This window comes from Corvus moneduloides, chromosome 9, assembly GCF_009650955.1.
Source record: "Corvus moneduloides isolate bCorMon1 chromosome 9, bCorMon1.pri, whole genome shotgun sequence".
In the NCBI taxonomy this organism is placed as follows: Eukaryota; Metazoa; Chordata; class Aves; order Passeriformes; family Corvidae; genus Corvus; species Corvus moneduloides.
In genome coordinates this window covers 22,075,432-22,093,631 of record NC_045484.1, presented here as the reverse complement: position 1 = coordinate 22,093,631, position 18,200 = coordinate 22,075,432, and the positions used below count along the sequence as shown (strand labels likewise).

General features: G+C 40.0%; 1 protein-coding gene across 11 annotated transcripts in view; it reads right to left on the bottom strand.

Moving 5' to 3' along the window:
- The window catches only part of ST3GAL3 (ST3 beta-galactoside alpha-2,3-sialyltransferase 3), a 189,897-nt gene that overhangs the window by 134,000 nt on the left and 37,697 nt on the right, over positions 1 to 18,200 (bottom strand). For 7 of the 11 annotated variants that reach the window (XM_032118294.1, XM_032118291.1, XM_032118298.1 and 4 more), the window contains 2 exons: positions 5,350 to 5,397; positions 3,468 to 3,623 (listed from right to left, as the gene is read on the bottom strand). The exons of 1 other annotated variant lie outside the window; for it this stretch is intronic. In XM_032118294.1, the coding sequence (XP_031974185.1) occupies positions 3,468 to 3,623; positions 5,350 to 5,397 (204 nt within the window). The remainder of the gene's footprint in view (positions 1 to 3,467; positions 3,624 to 5,349; positions 5,398 to 18,200) is intronic. 3 more of the 11 variants (XM_032118295.1, XM_032118297.1, XM_032118300.1) reach the window with 2 other exon arrangements.

Sequence of the window (18,200 nt, the reverse complement as noted above, 5' to 3'; positions counted from 1 at the left end):
TTTATTCAAAATGTTTGTGTTTGTCAAAGAAATCAGTATGATTCTCAGGAGACAGAAGTCCTAACAGGAATGCTCAGACCACCCTGATACATTTCATCCTGTCCAGTGCAGTTTGGTCTCTGCAGAACTGAGGCTCCAATTGAGCCAAGCCTTGGTCACTATTCACATGCAAGTTCTACATCTGTGGGAAAGGCCACAGGTAAAATGACTTACTCTGCAATGAAAAAGGCCAAACACATCACGTTCACCTTGGACTAAGAAAACACATATGGACAGTTATAAAAGTTCAGCCGATGTAAAGTAATTCTGCTAGAACTCAAGAGACAAGAAAGAATTAATGAAAAAAAGTCATGTTAAATGGATCAACTGAAAAGGACAAAAGAAAGCTTTTATTCCAGGGTTAAAAAAATACCAGTCAGGATTACTGAGCAACAATCAAAGTACTGGATAAACAAAGACTTCATGTTGCATCCTTTCCTTAGGATTTTCACTTTAACCTCTTCAGTGATTGAATTTACTAATGAAAGCATTATCTTCTATTTAAACAACCAGGGAATAAAGAAGACTGCAAAGTCAAGTTCAGAAGTGGTAGAGCTGAGGCCACCCGAGCTTCTCAGCACAGTCCTGCATGGACTGCACACAGGTCTGTGTTTCAGTTTCCTCCTCACCCCCACTTATGCTTTTGCATACACATTTACCCACCTTTTTCTCCAGGCTGCCAAGTGACACCAAGGAAAACACCAAGAAAACTGGTAAGACAAAGCGCAGTCCCCGGTGCCTTTCCCTGCTCTGTACACAGAAGAAGCAGAAGTGGACCTGTAAAGCTAAGTGCTCAGCCCTTGCAGCCCAGCACCAGAAGATTACCTCACCAATCTACATCTACACATCCTAATAAAACTATAGCAACCTCCAATGGTAGAAGAGCAACTGACTGCTTTCAGCTGAATTTAGGAAAGACTCCGATAGAAAGATGAAAAATTTTCCTCCTATGATCTGCATATACCCTTTTGCTTTTCCCAGGAAGTAATCTCTTTCAAGGCAGACTACAGCCTTTGCTAAAAGTTGTTTCATTTACTGCTATGAATCCACTTGGCAAATGGAGTTAATGCTGCCCTACTGAGTCTCCCAACATACTCTTTATTCTATAAATTGTATCGTATTTCCTAATAAAAGTCAAGAACAATATTAACAAAACAGTAATCTATATTGGCTTTTAATGACTTAAAAGATGTGCTGATTTGATGCAGAGGGATGTCACATGATAGAGAAAAGTCACATTGAAATACTTTTAATTTGAGGTACTCATTAAGCCACTTCTTGACATTTGCACCTCAACTCATTCACAGCTGTATTTCCAACTGGAGGAATAGAGCATTAATAAGAAGACAGATGATGATACTGAACACGCTGGCAAAGTCACATAAGGACTATGAAACTGCTTCATGACAGTCACTGGCAAAGATTCAAGCAGCTCCCACAGTCTACACTCAGAAAAATATAGAATGAAGTAGAACTTCATTAGCCAAAAATGAAAATGGAAAAGCATTTTTGTCAAATAAAGCCCCACTAAAACCAGCCGAGAAAAAAATATATTTCCCCCTTTTTTTTTTCCCTGCCTTCCAGGAATGCAGAAATATACAGCACAGTAAGTTCGTCTCTCCTTTCCCATCATTACCACAGTGCTAAGACAGAAATGCAATTTGGGTGAAAAAACCCAATACACTAGAACAACATCGGCTCCAAACATAAACTGAAGTTGCTTTTCTCAAACCAAGAATATTTACAGTTAATTACCACTGACATGGAAATCCAGGAAATATGAGAGCTTGCAACTGTAGCCATCTGTACTATCAGAGTATCATTAAGAAATCAAATAAACATCAAGGAATCTTCTGCAAGTCACAATATTTTTCTCCTAGGAATCTATCGCTATTCTACCCATTTGATACCTCATTCAATTGCATTTCTATGCCTGGTCTCCATCCATACCACTCTCCATCCAAAACACAGGCAAGCAGTCACCAAATTCACTCTGGAGTTGTATTCAGCAGGACAGACAGGGTTATTCTCATCCTTCACAAAATGGTTATCTGAGCATCCAGCAGCTGAATGAAACAGAAAGTTTCCTTCATAGTTCTCACAGCTTCTCCCCAAATGGTTATGGACTTTGACTTAATGAATCACTAACAGCAAACTTCTAAATAAGCACAGATTTAAATTCTCAGATGATTATTCCTCTATCAGTGTGAACTCAGCATGTGGAACCATGGTCTTACATGTGGGCTTTCACAAGCACATGAACTGCAGCAGATATGCTACTCTAAACCAAAGTTTAGAAATCCAAAAGAGTTAATACATGCAAACAATTTGAGCAAGACCTAGATAACACTTGGTTGCTTGTAATGTTGGAACTATCACCTTTTAAATCTGCAGTGAGAACATCTGCTGTGAATCAGTGGTCAGTACTGCAATCAAACACGTCTAACAAGAGCATAAGCCTACAGCCCAAAGGTATTCAGTACTTTCAGCAAGCACGGTAGCATCTGGGAAAGTTGAACATTCAATGCATTCCTACCCAAGCCTTAGAGAAGAAAAATTTAGCTTGCTGTCAGACACAGGAGGTAGGAAAAAGTCTTGAACAAAAATAGCAGGGGTATAAATCTGACTTTCAAGGTCCAATGTTTGACTTGGTAGCAACAAAGTAAAACAAAGCAACTAGAGAGGAAAGAAAAAAATGAAAGGAACACTAGCTGTCTATGGCAAGTGAATGAAATCTAGGTCTCCTCAAACAGTCTGTGTCCTGATTGTTTCCCCGAGTTCAGAGCATGACACCCCTCTTTCTGAAATGGTTTCAACTGAAACACTGGCCTAGACATCACATCAAACACTTATCTCAGCTGCTCAAGCTTTATCTTTCAAGGGAATGGACAGCCATGAAGAGAATTACAAAAACATCTGGACTTGTGAAGGCTAGACCACAGCATGAATCTCACAGTTCAGCCTCACTCAAAGCACATTTGGCTTGCATGTCCTCTACCCAATAATCTCCTCTGAAGCATTACATTAAAGCTCCATACCCAGATGAACTTCTGAACACTCAGTTCAGAAAGTTTATCCAGAAAAACCTAGACAGTGTCATTAATATGAGTTGCATAAGGACAGATTTCCAGCATTCTGAAAACTAAGACTTGCATGTGGGACAAAGTTAAGGGGAAAGCCAAGATAAGGACAAACAGTCAATTCAAGTAAGATACAAAAGCTGGAACAAGACATTGTCTTTCACATGGCGTGATTAACAGGTACCAAAGAGCACTTATAAGCTGTTTAATATGCAAGTACAAGTACCAGTTTTAAGCAGCATGAAATCTTAACAGGGACACTATTATTCTCAGCTGGTTTTGACTAACAAAGAAAAAGGTATACGTAATTTTATGTTTCAAAGCATATAACTTTAGCTGAAACATCACCTACTGGGAATGGCTGGGCCTGGAGCTGCCATGGTTTCTGTGGGTTCTTTCTGGGCTCTGTCTTTTCCTGGGTCTGCAGCAAGGTGAGATGGGATGGACAGCGGAAGCACAATAGCCACAGTTTTTCTCTCTCTCCTTCCTGTTCAACAAGGAAAGCTATCCCTCAGTTGGACAAACATCACACATCTTGACATCTTATTACACACACCAGTTCAGAGCAAGGTGAAGTTTGCAGCACAGTAAGTGCAAAGTACTAAACATAAGAGCAATAAATATACAGCTTTCTCAGACATTTCTGAGCCTCCCTTCTCAAATAAAAGCGTTATCTTCACATTTCTTCAATGAAGAAATTCAGTCTCGTTGCAGTGAAAGGGTTTACAAAAGATCAAGTCTTACTGTCTCAATTCCTAACCAACCCAAACTTGAGTTGTAAAACGCAAGCAGAACAAAGACCAGTGCTTTTAAAACAAATCCAGGCAGTCTGATGGCTCACATGTGCCTGTCTGCCATCCTCCATATTAACAGAACTCCAAAAGGCACAGAGCAGTTGAACCGTTACTTCCCTATTGGTAGTAACATTTATGGTTAACTCCACAGGTACAAAATCTGTGATTATAATTCAGGGAAGGGTATCTCAAATCTATGCAACTTCCCCCCTGCGTTGGCCGACTAAAGAGACCACCACCCAATACAGGAGGCAGGCAACAACACAGTTCAGTTATGACATATTAATTAGTAACAGAGAATTAAGAGAGGGTTTCTTCCCCCCCATACAAACAACAACATATCCATTTGGCACCCTAGAGATACTCCCACATCAGATCATGCACTGAGTGTGTATCTCTTTCCAGATATAAGTTTTAGAGGAGATACAGGGAGAGTAAAAGAAGTTTGAGGTGTTTTAAACAAAGTAAGTTACTACCACTAGCTCAGGGGTTAGTAAATCAGAAATGTGTCCACGCTTTGATGTTAGTGTCAGGAAGCAGACTCTCTTTCAAACTGTGCAGGCAGAAGACAGGTGCTATGTTGGAAGGCAGCATGTTCCCCCTATCAACCTAAGAGGAAAGGCTGGCAAGCAAGATAAAATAAAAAAAATCCAAGTGAAGACTTTGTCTTCTGTGAAAGATGATAAATATCCCCATCTTTTAAGTGTTGAGGGGTTTAAAGTTAGAAGAACAATTCTTAGCCTTTCCCTTGCACTTCATATACCATTATTTCATCAAGTATTATGCTCACTATGGCGTGCCTTGGCTGCAGCTTGCACATTACACACAGCCAAATGGAGAGTTACCGATCTAGTGAAGTACCCCCAACACAAAAGAATTTTTGATTTCTGGTTCAGCTTAATTGTAGGTCATGCTTAGGTTCCAAAGGAAATTAGATTGGGAAGGATTTACCCTGGGGTTCGATAATGCTGGTCAATCTCCATCCAAAAAAAAAGGTTTCCAGCCCTGTTGGTTTAGTTACGACTCTTTCGCCTTCTCCTTCCTGGAAGCATTCCTAATGTCTCTCCCCAAATAACTCAACTGTTTGTTTAGCTGGGAGACTATCCTAGTAGCATGAAACAGTTTTTCTTCAGCTCGTGGGTGACATCATCTTAATGCCTTTCACATGAGAAGAGAAGCACAAACTGCATCATCAACACGTGTCCAGGTCATTTCCTCTCTGGGTAAGGGAACAGTCCCGCAGGTTAATCCTCGTGTCGCACTAAGGCTCTTAATACTCCCACTGCACTTAGGAAAGAACCTAGTTACCCTTTGGCTAGATGGTTGATTCCCACAGAAGTCTGACTCAGTGTCCTGCCTCCCAACATGGCTACCATGTCCAGTTAAGTAGAAGCCTTGTCATGAGGTGGGAGATAGAGAAGAAGGCAATGTTGTACCTGAGCCTATTGTATGTCCAACGGAGTCAAAGGAAAGAACCACTGAATCTGTAACACAAGAGTACAAGTTCATTTTCCCCTTTTTTTCAGCACCATTTCTTGCTGTAACATTTTTTGTTATTTTGCTTAAGCAATTCCTTAGGCTTCCTTCTTCCAGGAAGCAGAACAATTTCTTCACCAATCAGGCAAAACAACAGGCATCTAGCAAATGCAAAACAACGGAGTATGCAATAAATCACAGTGCCATTAAGAAATGAAGTAGATACAATTCATTGAAAAGAATTTCATTTTATGTCTAATAAGCTTGGTCAACTGAATCATAACATGCTTTGACTGCTGGACTAGAGAGTTATTTCTTATCAAATGTGTTACCAGTACTTTGTCCCCACTTAGGGGACAGTTATGATCAGTTTTTCCCTGACACTGTTTGCTAAGCCAAGCACTTTGTGCTCCTTGCACTTCTCACCATGTTTCCCACATCTTTACTCACAGTAGTGGCTTCCCAATTCAATGCATTTCAATTCATCAACATCCTTTCACCTTTGCACTATATGCAGCACATGCGCCAAGCATCAAGAAAATATAACCTCTCTACTTGATATTTATTTATCCATCTGGGGATCACAACAATGCTTTTATCCATGATTGCAGTGACAACTCTTGCTCACCAGTTAATGCCCAACACTTTTAGTCACTGTTTCATACGATGGGGCACCCTTTACTTCAACTGTGGTTTAAAGATCCTAGTTTTCATACATGCAACTTGACATTTGGCCATGTAGAAACCCTTACTGCCTGCTTGCACTCAGCTCATCCCATGATTCAGACCCCTGTATTAGTAATTCATTTTCCTCATCTACCACCCTTCCAGCCTAGAATCTGTTTGCAAAAATATCAGTAATGATTTGATATTCTGTTCCAAGTGGAGTTGCAATTTGGTATCATGCTCAATAATGGGGTTTCCTCCCAGCTTTATGTTTATTTGAGACAGACCAACATTTATTTTGGTAGTAAGCCTCCTAATTTGCCAATTGTTTTCATGGAAATCCTAATTGAAGGAGGAAGCCTACCAAATTCTGTTCCCCTACTAGTGGAGTAGAATTGGGCCCAGAACTTAAGAGACAAATTGCCAGTGGGCAAAACACCACAATAGGATTAATAATTTTATGGCCCTGGAAGCTTTAAACTGACACAGCAATAGCTGAACTGCCTTTCATCTTCACCTAAAGGAATAGACTGAACCCTTTGACATTTCTCTTTGTAAGGTTTCAGATGTGATCAACTCATCACACATCCTTTGCAGCACCACAAAGGCTGCCAAGGTGTAAGCTCTCAGTGCAAAGCAAAAAGCCCAAGCACAAGAAGAAAAGAGTTTAGCCTGCTTAAAAGAGTTTAAGCTGCCACTGCATCACTTGAAATTTGGGCAGGTTACAATCACAGGCACTAGCAGTTACCATGTTAGAACTGAAAATAACATGACATAGGACTGAGCCCTTGGCTTCTCTACACCTTACATTATCCTCGTGCTTATTTTCCAACTCTTAAAATTGCAATAAGAAAGTGCGGATTTTCAAAATAAACACTGTTGTTTTAATAAAGGACTATTAATTTGACTGGGTTGAAAGAATTTTGAAAAAGAAGGTCTGTGCTGTCTCAGATCCAGCATTATGGTAGTAAAACTAAAAAAATTAAAAAAGAAGATATTACTAGTCTCAAAACTTACTCCAACAAAAATAAAAATCCATCTGGACTTAACAACTGTATTTCCTCTTTTGGGAATAAAATTCAGACATCATTATATTATTCTAAATAGCAAGGAGTTTAATTCATTTTAAGTGCATTAACTTCATTTGCCATCAATTCCAAAGTATCTCTCTGTGGGGTTCTACTTTTAAAAAAACTGTTGAGATTTTTATCAACATAAAGTACTGCTTTGTAGTTAATGTCAAATTTAAATGCTGTTAATTTTCCTGAAATATATTTTGTGTTCAAACACTGCACATGAAATATTAGGACTTATCTAAGAATGGCTGAAAAGCACAGCAAGCACCAAATTAATAACATTATCACAACCCACAAAAAAAGTATAATGTTTCATTCCTTTAACTGAGAACGTTATCTTCCTCATAGAAAAAAAAACAATTTACAAGTGGAGTAAAAGCTCCCTTTTCCAATCCAGTCCTTCATGCTACTCTTAGTTTCAACACCAAATTAACTGTGAATAACCTGTATTATAGTCAGCCCCCCCTTGACCTCCACAAGTAATTTCACAAAACATGGATCTTTGTTAAAACAGTGAGTTTATTTCTGGTATTAGCACTCCAAAAGTGAAGAAACTATAAACCTGAAGAAAGCTGAGAAGATAATGTGTCATCTTTCTTCTACCCAAACAGCTACTCACATCCAGCCAATTTCAGAGCTACAGGTTATTTCTGTCAGAAGTTGATGGAGATAAGCATTTTTTGAAGCAAGGCAGATTTATTTGCAGATACACTGAGTTCTGCTTCCACAAACATAAGGAGTTCCTTTGCTTCTAGTTTCAAATCTCTTCCAGTCATCGCTCAGTTCAAAACCCTCCTGACTTTCTAGGAGACTTTTTGCTGAGACAAAGTGGCAGCTCAGTCTGTGCCCAGCGCCTTTCCCCAAGCCCTGGAGTCTGCTCTACCTTTCTAAGGCAATCTTCAAAGGCTTTATCTTTCAAAACTTTTAAAGACACAATGTAAAACATACCCACTTACATGCGCCCTTGCTTTAGGTGCCAGGAATTGTTCATGCCTGAAGGAGCAGTCCCCAACCTTTCAGATACCTACTTCCATAAACAAGCTTAAATATTTTTCCTCCTGCCTTAACTGAAGGGCAGCCTTTATGCCCAAATCATTAAATCTGACACACAGTAGCTTGCCAATATGTACAGCTTAAGGCTGCACACACACCACACTGCCAGTCTTTTACATCTGTTTTTCATGTTAACTACAATCTTTTTTTCAGTAGCAGCTTAAAAAAGAAAAGGAAAAAAAAACCAGAACAACAAGATACAGCAAAATCCAAATGTAATTCTGGATCTCATCCAATCCATCAGAAGAAGCAAAGACAGCACAAGCACTCACTCAATTTAGAAGGCACTCAGTGCCAGGAATAATGATGGCTGAGACCCCACCAGCCAGACTGCAAAGCTGCTTTGGGTCACTTTGTGTCAACTTTAACCTAACGTTGCATTGGGACCTATGCTCTGGGTCACTTTCCCCTCACTCCCACCACCTGGTTAGAGCATCACAAATTGGAACAATACATGAATCTGCTCCATCATCCCCCACAAAACAGGCAGGGCTACCTGAATGCAGTCCATCACAGCCCCTTGGGAGTGTGGACGAACGCTGTATGAGACCCTGCTCCACTGCTGTGAATCCAACAGAAGGATCCCATTTCATTCAGGAACCAGGAGCTCGAAGACAGACTCTGCAGAGACCCTCAGTACTGCTCTAGGAACAAATTTAAACTCAGTTTCAACAATGCTCCATACAGGACCCAGAGATGAATCTACCTTTGAAGGAAAACAACTGGATTTGCACAGTTCTGTTCTGTAGTAAAAAAAGAACCCACCAAAACCAAACCTTAAAAAAACCCACCTGGAAATCTGAGGTGACTACATTTATTGCTGCACTTACACCACAGTCCAGCTAAGCCATCCAGGTATATGGACTGATTGTATTTCAAGGCAAGGGAGGCCTATCAAGTGTTGCTGACCCCTTACCTTTCTCAGGGCCTGGATAACTATGCACCACACTCCCCTGTCCCCAAGACAGGCAAATTAAATTATCCATCTTGCTGCATATATTGTGCGCCTTAGCTCTGGGCATTTCTGTACACCAGACAAGTATTTTACTGCTACTCATAACAGATTGCTGTATCTTTTCCAGTACTATAGTTTCTGAACAGAAAAATAAACGAAGATTTGGATCTTCACAAATGAGTGATGATCCTGACCAACAAACTGCAGATTTGTAGGAGACAAACAAAGCCATGCTGAAAAACATCTGAAGTTTCATACTCCATGCACACCACTAGATAAACATTTAACATGTGTACTGCACTGAAGAGATGTATGGAAACAGCTCTTAAAAGCCCAATTGTGTCAACGCCTTAAAATCATGTAGGAGCAAATATATGGACTCATTTCCAATACAAAATACAATTACTTTGATTCCATCATTGAAGAAAATGCAATACACAAACCAAAAAACAAGCAGTAGCAACACATAATGAGAACAGTAAATATAATCCACATTCAAACAAGAACTGTATATAAACTGTATGTTTACGTAAGTGCTGTTTCAAAATTTCAGTTAAGATTTTTATAGTAAGTCCCTCTGAGAAGCCACTAACTCTTTATTGCTTTTTACAGCTTCTCCCTGGAAGGATTTGTAGATATTTGTCTTAACCCATTGGAAACCAAAGAAGCAGAATCAATAACTTTTCTTATCTGTGTTTTTGCTGGGGGGGGGGGGAATGTTTTGGGGTTTTTTTAAGGAAAAAAATTGCAAAACCAGACTTCAGCAATAAAGTAACTTCCCCAAGAAAAACAACATGATTGTGTGCTGCTTTGGAAGTGGTCCTGAGAAACCACAAACCGTCAGTCCCACTGGAGTTATAAGAGTTTAATAATAAAGGCTTAACACAGCCTCAATACCACATACCATTGCAGCAATACACTCCACAGGCCAAGCCAAACAGGGAATATGAGAATACATCACAACATAAGGCTGTGATTTGGCACATCCTCATTCAGACACTCAAGCTCTGAGGTCTGCATTGCTTTCTTGTATGCATAATCAATGTCTCTCATTCCACACCCCTGCTCTCCAGATACTCCGATGGATTCCTACAGAACTGCAAGCTGTATTGAATAACATTTAATGTAATTTATACCTCCAGAGCTTGATCAGAGACCAGATATCCTGCAGAGCTCCATCAGCTGAACTGGGGATGGCAACTGCAGTAATATTAACTAATAAAATTTTGATTCAGAGTCAGAATGATAAGAAAAAAATGAGGTGCTTCATTTTTATTACAGAATTAGAACAACATCCATAAGGGTCTGTCATTCATCTGTCTCCCTTTTTCTGCTGAGTACTGAAAAGTATAGGATCAAACATTCCAATAGCCATCAAAATTTATTTCCTCTTTGGGATCAATATTCTGGAACATGACATACCAGAGAAGGAACATTTAATGTGTGAAACTCTTCATAACTTGCTGACAAAGAGATCAGTAACAAAAACTATTCTTATGTTTCACCAGTCAGGAAATGAAGCTCACAAAAGCAGTGCACTCTCAAAAAACATGCTACTGTCAGGATTCATTTGGCAAGATGATCTCCTGCCCCAAAGAAAAAATATTTTGAGTAAGACCCACTCTTATCATGACTATGCAATATACTGGATAATTCTTATATCCAAAGAGCTGAAGGGAACTTAATCATTTCAGTTCTGTCTTACAGAGATCTTGCTTAGATATCTAAAGCATGAATATCCTTCCTCAGGTTCAGTAAAGCACAACTGCCTGCACTTTAAAATTACTTGACAGGGCAACCATCACTTCCTAACACATGGTTTTGCATGCTGAAGATGGATTTAGGGAAGGGCTAAGTAGTTTACTCCGTTTAATGACAAACACCATCCTACTAACTTACCAAGTATCCTACTTTTGCATTAATTTTGGGCTCCCCGTTCCCCCAGCTTGGTCTATTTTGCTTTACTAAGCTCTTTCTTCTATAGTGCCAAGGACTTTCCTACTTGACACCTTTTTCTGAGCACAGTGAGATAGCTCTGTGTTAAGGGCACTGGTCACTACAATAACATCTTTTGTACCACAGTTCAAGGATGTTCCAAGTTACTCAGATTTATCATTTAAAACTCAAGGCACCAATTAAGACATTGCCTAAGCTCCACTTCACACAGCATCAGTGAAGGTCAAAGGAAACACATATAATACCACTCTTACTGGTAATCTCAGCTCCTACACACTTACTCTGTCAAAAGCAATCAGCAGTGCTCCCATCTTTAGACACCACAAGGAGTTATGATCTCAAGTAGATTGTTTGAGCAGCATAACTCTAACATTTTCAATATCTAAGATGAGAAATTACTTATAAAGATGACACGTACAGAGCACAGGCACACTTCCTAATCACAGATGTGAGAGCTAATAGCAGCAAATAAAGGGACTGCAAGTTTTGGCAAGCAAAACACATGCAGAGATTCAGTCCAGTGCTATCTGCAGCTGATAGGAGACCCAGGTTCAAGTTTAAAACTTAGTCCCTTTATGGGAAGGGAAAAGTCACTTGGCAACAGGACACATCTTCGGCAACAGGAAACATCTGATTATAAAGAACATTTCCAATAAACTCTGGATTTAATAAATTGTCTTAAAACAAGGCTGCACTAAATTTGAATGCCCGTCCTGTGTGCCACCTGGCTATACCTATTTTGATACGGAGATGTGGGAATAGGAGGATGCTTGTTTCACATAACATACGTGTGAGCGAAGACTCACTCTTTGTCCTGGGTTGCAGTGTATTCTATCATCATCCTCAGGAGCTGTTGAAACCAGGTGGGGCAGTGTTTCCTTGCCTCCTCCCCCCAGACTATCTTTCTGTTAATTGCCCATCATTGTCCTGCCGCCTGACTCAGAGATAACTCCCTCCGGACTATCTTCTGTTAATGAGCCTAATCAACACTTTGCCTCATGACTCATTACCCCATTGTGAGATGCTCCACCCAGAGGGAGGAACCAAGCATCCCATCATGGATATAATCTGGGACTCTGACCACCAGAGACAACCCTTCCCACTGGATTTCCAGAGGACAGGAGCTACACAGCCACCGTTGGACTTTCTGAGAAAGAGCAGACTCTTTTACTACAGGATCACTGCTTCAGAGGACTGCAGCCACCATTCTACCAGACTGCTACCACCACCCTGCCTAACAGGGTGTCAGATTGAACCTTGACTCTGTCAGTTTGAACCAGTGTTTTCTTTTACTTTTTTTTCCTTTTCTTTAATTGCCATTAAATTGTTATTCTGACTTGGTGCCTCCCACTGGTTTGTTTTCAAACTAGTACACCCTCATTTGAGAACACACATCATTGGAAGATACCATAAGAATGGAAATACTTCATTCTTAACTAAACAATAATTCACTTATGCACTGTACAAATTAAAAAGTTTCTGCATTGTTGCTCTAGCCGGTATCTCTTTAAACACCACCCCCATTTATCAAAGCACACAGAACTAAACAAGACCCATAGGTTCTCTCTCCATTTCTGTGGCTGACCCAAAACACCCATTTTATTGACAGCTGACTTCACAGCCAAGCTGAACCCAGATTCCTTGGCCATCTACTCTGCCCAGACATCAGGTCCGTTTTGTGCTTCAGCCTGGAGCCAGCCAGCTTCCACACCAGGAAACTTGACACGGAGTGCTGAGGTTCAGCACAAGCTCTGCTGCAGGGAGGGCAGGCACAGCTGGCTCAGAGTGAGTCTCTGCAAACTAAACCACAGCCAACAGGGGTAATTTTGCTATAACCCATGCAGCCCTGAACAAGTCCTTTGATTAAACTGTTTCTCATCTATAAAAATAAACAATCTGATTTTTTCCAAAGACCCATGGATAAAAGGCTTGAGAACTAAGAATGGATATAGCAAAGTATTGTCACTTGTCTGGAGAATTTAATGTGGCATCAAGGTCTACTGGTTACACTGTAAACAGAAAAGTCATTCTCTATCACCTCTCAATTTCCTGTCACTTAATTGAAAATACAGCTCTCTTAGTGATACTGAACTTAAGAGATATAGTAATATTTCTTTAGGCAATTTTTATTAATTTCATGGAACCTCACCAACCTTTCTACACTTGCTGTTTTGTGCATTGCTCCTTTTTCATCAGGACGTTTGTTATGAAGTGGTAAATGAACTGAACAAGAAACAACACTCATGTTCCAAACAGATGTATTTTTAAAATGGTCTGAGCATGAAAATTTTCTTTATTCTGCAATGAATGAATGGAATGAAAAGATGTGGTGTCCTGCGCCAGCTGGCAAATGCTTCAGAAGGATATTACATTGCTATTGTCTTCAGCAGCGCCCAAATAACTGTTTGGTGGCAGGAAGGGCTGGTATGTTTTGCTCATAAGATCAGTATTTATTTGGATCGACTACATAACTTTGCAGAGCCATGACCAACATGGTGCTTCACTCTGGGCATCAGGGATGTGCAGCTCCTCTGTGTCCACCACAGCTCCCTATTCCAGGAGAAGGCCAACAACATCAGCTTCTTACCTTGCTCCTTCCAGAAGGGAGATGGACAGTTCCCAGAGACAAAGGAGAAGGGGAGATCAAGGTGCTGCAGGCATTCAATGAAAATATACTTGGCTTTGAGGAACACAACTGTAGAGAAGGTACAGAACTACCATAAAGTCACAAAAACACCCAGGCCAAACTACCAATAAAGCTGGTATCCAAGCGGTTCTTGACAATGAGAAATCCTTTCACTAATCCCAAATAGACTCTAAGTATTTTAAGGAGCTCATTATCTTCTAAGCAAAGCCTCATATTTTGGTTTCAATTATTACTGTAGGACAAAGTCAGTCATACTCCCAAATTCCATAGAGGAACACGCAATGAATTACAAAACAGTGCAATTTCTGTCTTTGAAGATAACAATCTATGTGGCAAGACATAAAATGGGTACTGGCAGTTGGGGAATTACACAGCACAGAGAAAATTAATTCTGTATTTTCATATTGCAAAAAAAGTATATATTGTTAGCTTAGATACTATAAAACACAAAGCATTTATAATTAGAAATAAATTGCTTTACTCTTGTAGCACTTTTTTCTAAATATGGAGATGGGCTTTTACCTTAACAAAACATAATTTAAGAGCTGTGTCTCAAACTTACATATACTCACACAACTGTCAGAGAACTCTGGAAGGCGGATGCACATTATTTTCTGTTTTACATAAATGAAGACATCTACATGCAATGAATCACAATCAGGACAACAACTATTTTAATAGCCTGGTCTTGGTTTTATGCCCACTGGAGCCACTCAACTACTTTTTCCTCCCTTTCCCTCACATGGAAAAACCTTTTCCTTTTCCGAGCTAGCTGTCAGGAACCCCTCCTTTCTCAAAAGCAGAAATACAAATACTTCAATCAGGAAATTCATATTCTTGAGTTTGTTTGAAAATTATCTACAACTTACAATATTTAGCCAGTGGTCAAAAGCTTCCCAAAACCTTAAAGCACACAACATCTGGCCAACTACCACAATAACTGCCAACAAAGTTGTATGTAGAGTTTTACAGTGAGATTTGTCATCTCTCCTGGCTCTGCCTGGAGCACAGACAAATCACAGGAAGGAGTAAGGTACGAGGCATGAGCATAAAACATCCCCTGAATATAAGTATTTTAGAGGCATCTTGTCTAGAAAATGACCATGCTTGAATTTCTTTTGCATTACAAGGACCTAGATCATTTATTAACATGAGAGGTGATGCTGAACAGAAAGTCTGCCGATCCGTTTTTCACTCACATGTTTTGCAGTTTGGGGCCAGGGGGAAGTTTGTGGGAATTTGTTTAACTTTTAATAGCATCGCCACAACTGATTCCAAAATTTGAAGAGATTTCTGGCCCATCAAATCCTAAAACTTATTAGGTTTCCAAAACATGCTAAAACTTCCAATCTAAAATTTTGATTTGAGAGGTCCTACACAGAATGTGATTTTATAAGCAGTGGACATACACAGAGAGATATGGAGCATAAGTTCTTCCCAAGCAGACTGGCTTGAGGAGCAGCTTGTCCTTACCTTACTGACACACTAACTGGTCTACAAATGGCATTATGTCTACACAAAAGCCTCCATGTCCTAAACACCGACACAAGCAAATCTGAAATAAAGGTGTTCCCAGAGTATCTGACTATGAAAGCACCCATACTCAGAGAAAAAAAACAAACTAAAAAAAGCCCCCAAAACAAAAACCACAGTAACTGAACAGTGCATATATTCTCATTTCCTATTATTTTCTTTTACAGAAGTGTTTGATTTGAATTTAAAAAAAAAAAAAAAAGGTTCATCAAAACATAAGAAAAATAACCCAGGGATGGACTAAATACTGTCAGTAGTGCCTCATTTCCGTGTGCAGAAATTGCAGGACAATGAAAAACTTATTGAAATAGCAGCTGCAGGAGTGGAAGTTGATCACCACACACACCACCCAGTCCCTGGACAAATACAGCTGGAGACAATCTAAAGGAAAAGTGTTCCTCCTATCACACCACATACAAAAATACAATGAATCCCTTTAAATTAGCACTTGGCAGAGAAACAAGCCAGTGAGGGGAAAAAAAACCAAAAAAAACAACCAACCAAAAAAAGCATTAGAATAATTCCAAGGCACAGAGACGGTTAAATAAGAAGAAACATTGGTTCTAGTCTAGGATCAATGGAATTAAACTGCTGAGTACTTCCCTAAAGTGTTTCACAAAGCAAGCAAGCCTTTTTAAAAAAAAAAACTCATAGTGTAGTTTCCAAGTCAGCAGCAGCTAAAAGCACAATCAAGCTGCCACTCCTCTAAGTGGGAAAAGGACAAAAAAAAAAAAAAAAAGATGCCAGTCTCACCTCCAGCTACAAGAACTTTTACTGTCCATGGATAAATTGTATCAAGAAGATCCTTGTCAGTCAGACTGAAGCTTACAGTGACACAAAGCTTGTGTGCTAAACTGCAACAGGCAGTAAATTACTGGAGAACGGCAGAGAACTACACAGCATCCAAGCCTATTGGGTGACCCTCTTTGGGAAAGCCACAAAGTCTCTTGCATCTTTGCAACAAGCAATCAAAATGCCTCTGGAAAACAAAACTAAATAAGAAAACCCACCCCAAAACCAGAAAGGAAAACCAATCCACATCAATGGACTACTTTAATGAAAATATTGAGACAAGGGATAATCTTGCTTAAGAACAGTAATCCAGCATCCAGCAGTAGCAGCATCACTGAAGCATTGATTTTTTTGTTGTTGTTGAAGATCCTGTGAAACTGCCAACTCTACTTCACCAAAAGCTGAAACTTAGAAACTGAGAGATGCCAAGAACAACTCCCTAAGTCAACTTCCACAAAGAAAATCCACTGTAATCTCAGGAAGACAAAACTTCCACAGCGCTCCACAACAGACTCCATTCCTTATTAGCATTTCCAGCCACCTGCTGAAGTGTGCTTCCAGCCAGGATTTCACAGGCTCACTGGGATTCACAAATTTTAGAGTTTCACCAGTTCTGGATTACTCCACTAGCAGAACTCCTTATAAAAGGCAACAGTCATTTTATTAACTTTATTCTAGAACAGCTGCCTCATCCAATACGACTTCATTTGACTGGCAAAAAAACCCAACAGCTTGATGTTGGCAGGTCTGGGATCAATTCAGAAATGGAAAAAGGCCTTTTCTTGGTTTGTGACAAGTCATCAATGTTGGCAACTTTTTGGCCCTAAGTTTGACTATGAAATTGCCTGCACAACTGAGCAGATGATAAGAAAAGAGAGGAGAGGATTAAGTGAAGGGAGACAGGAATGAGTAGGGCATTCTACAAATAAAGAATATTGCAGAAGCCTGAGACAGCAGCTCACAAAACACAAAGGCCTGCTGGTCACTCAGAAAAGGCAAACTGTGTTTCTAAATGGCTTAAGCTGTTGGGTTTTGAAGTCAGGGTTTGGTTGTAGGGGAAGAGATTCTTTGGTTTTATGAGGTTTTAAAACTGTAATAAAAGAGCATCTTTCCCAGGCTGGATAACCTTGACGTTCCTTTTAAACCATACTAAAACAAACATGCCCATCAATTCTCCCAAACCAAATCAAGAAATGGCAACACTAACCATGGTAGATGCTATTCAAGGTGATACACAAACCTCAGCATCTCAAGGCCAAGGACTCCATATGGAGAAACACAATCCAAAAGCAGGATTTAGGGCCAACTTCAAAATTGCACATATGGAAGAGAACTGCAACCACCTTAGGATCCTCACTGCATCCAAGCAGCTCGTTATCACCAGCCCCAGGCCCACAACACTTCAGAAAAGGAAATAAAGTTATCAGTTGAAGCAGAGCACTTTCCCACAGCTGGTTTTAATTAAGCTAATTTGGCAGTAGTGACTGACAGCAAGCAGAGCCTTCCCAAATCACTTTGCAAGCATTTTTGCCAGCATTTCACCATCTGTGATAACCAGGAATACTTGATACTAACTAGGATCTGTCTGAGGTACAGCATTTTAGAGCCGTGCATCCACTCCTTTAAAATCTTCTGGTACAGCCACTGCTTACAGGTAACTGGAGCCACTGCTTGCAGATAATGAGGTGTTGGGAGAAGATGCACAATTTGAGGAAAGGTATTGGATAAATTCCACTGAGAAAACCACTCCTGAAAAAGCAGACAGATCACTTGCCAGAATCCCGTCATACCTTGGCCATACCCATGGTACATGAAACTTATAAATGACCACATGGGTATTGAGGAGATTTTGGAGCTGTAACAAACAGAACAGCCTATATAATTTCTAGGGTAGTTGTCCAGTTTTTCTTTTGTGGATACATGCAGGATATAGGGCAGGTTTACCAGGAAGAAATGCTTTGGGTTACACCATAACCTCAGAACAATCCAGGGTATGGCCAGACTGTGCAACCTGAAGCCCCATTAAGGCAGTGGGAAGGGGTCTAGCAAGGGAGATTAATGTTAATGATAATCTTAATGACATATAACTAGAAGGAAATTTTTTTCTAAGGTAAATCTGTGACCAGCAATTGG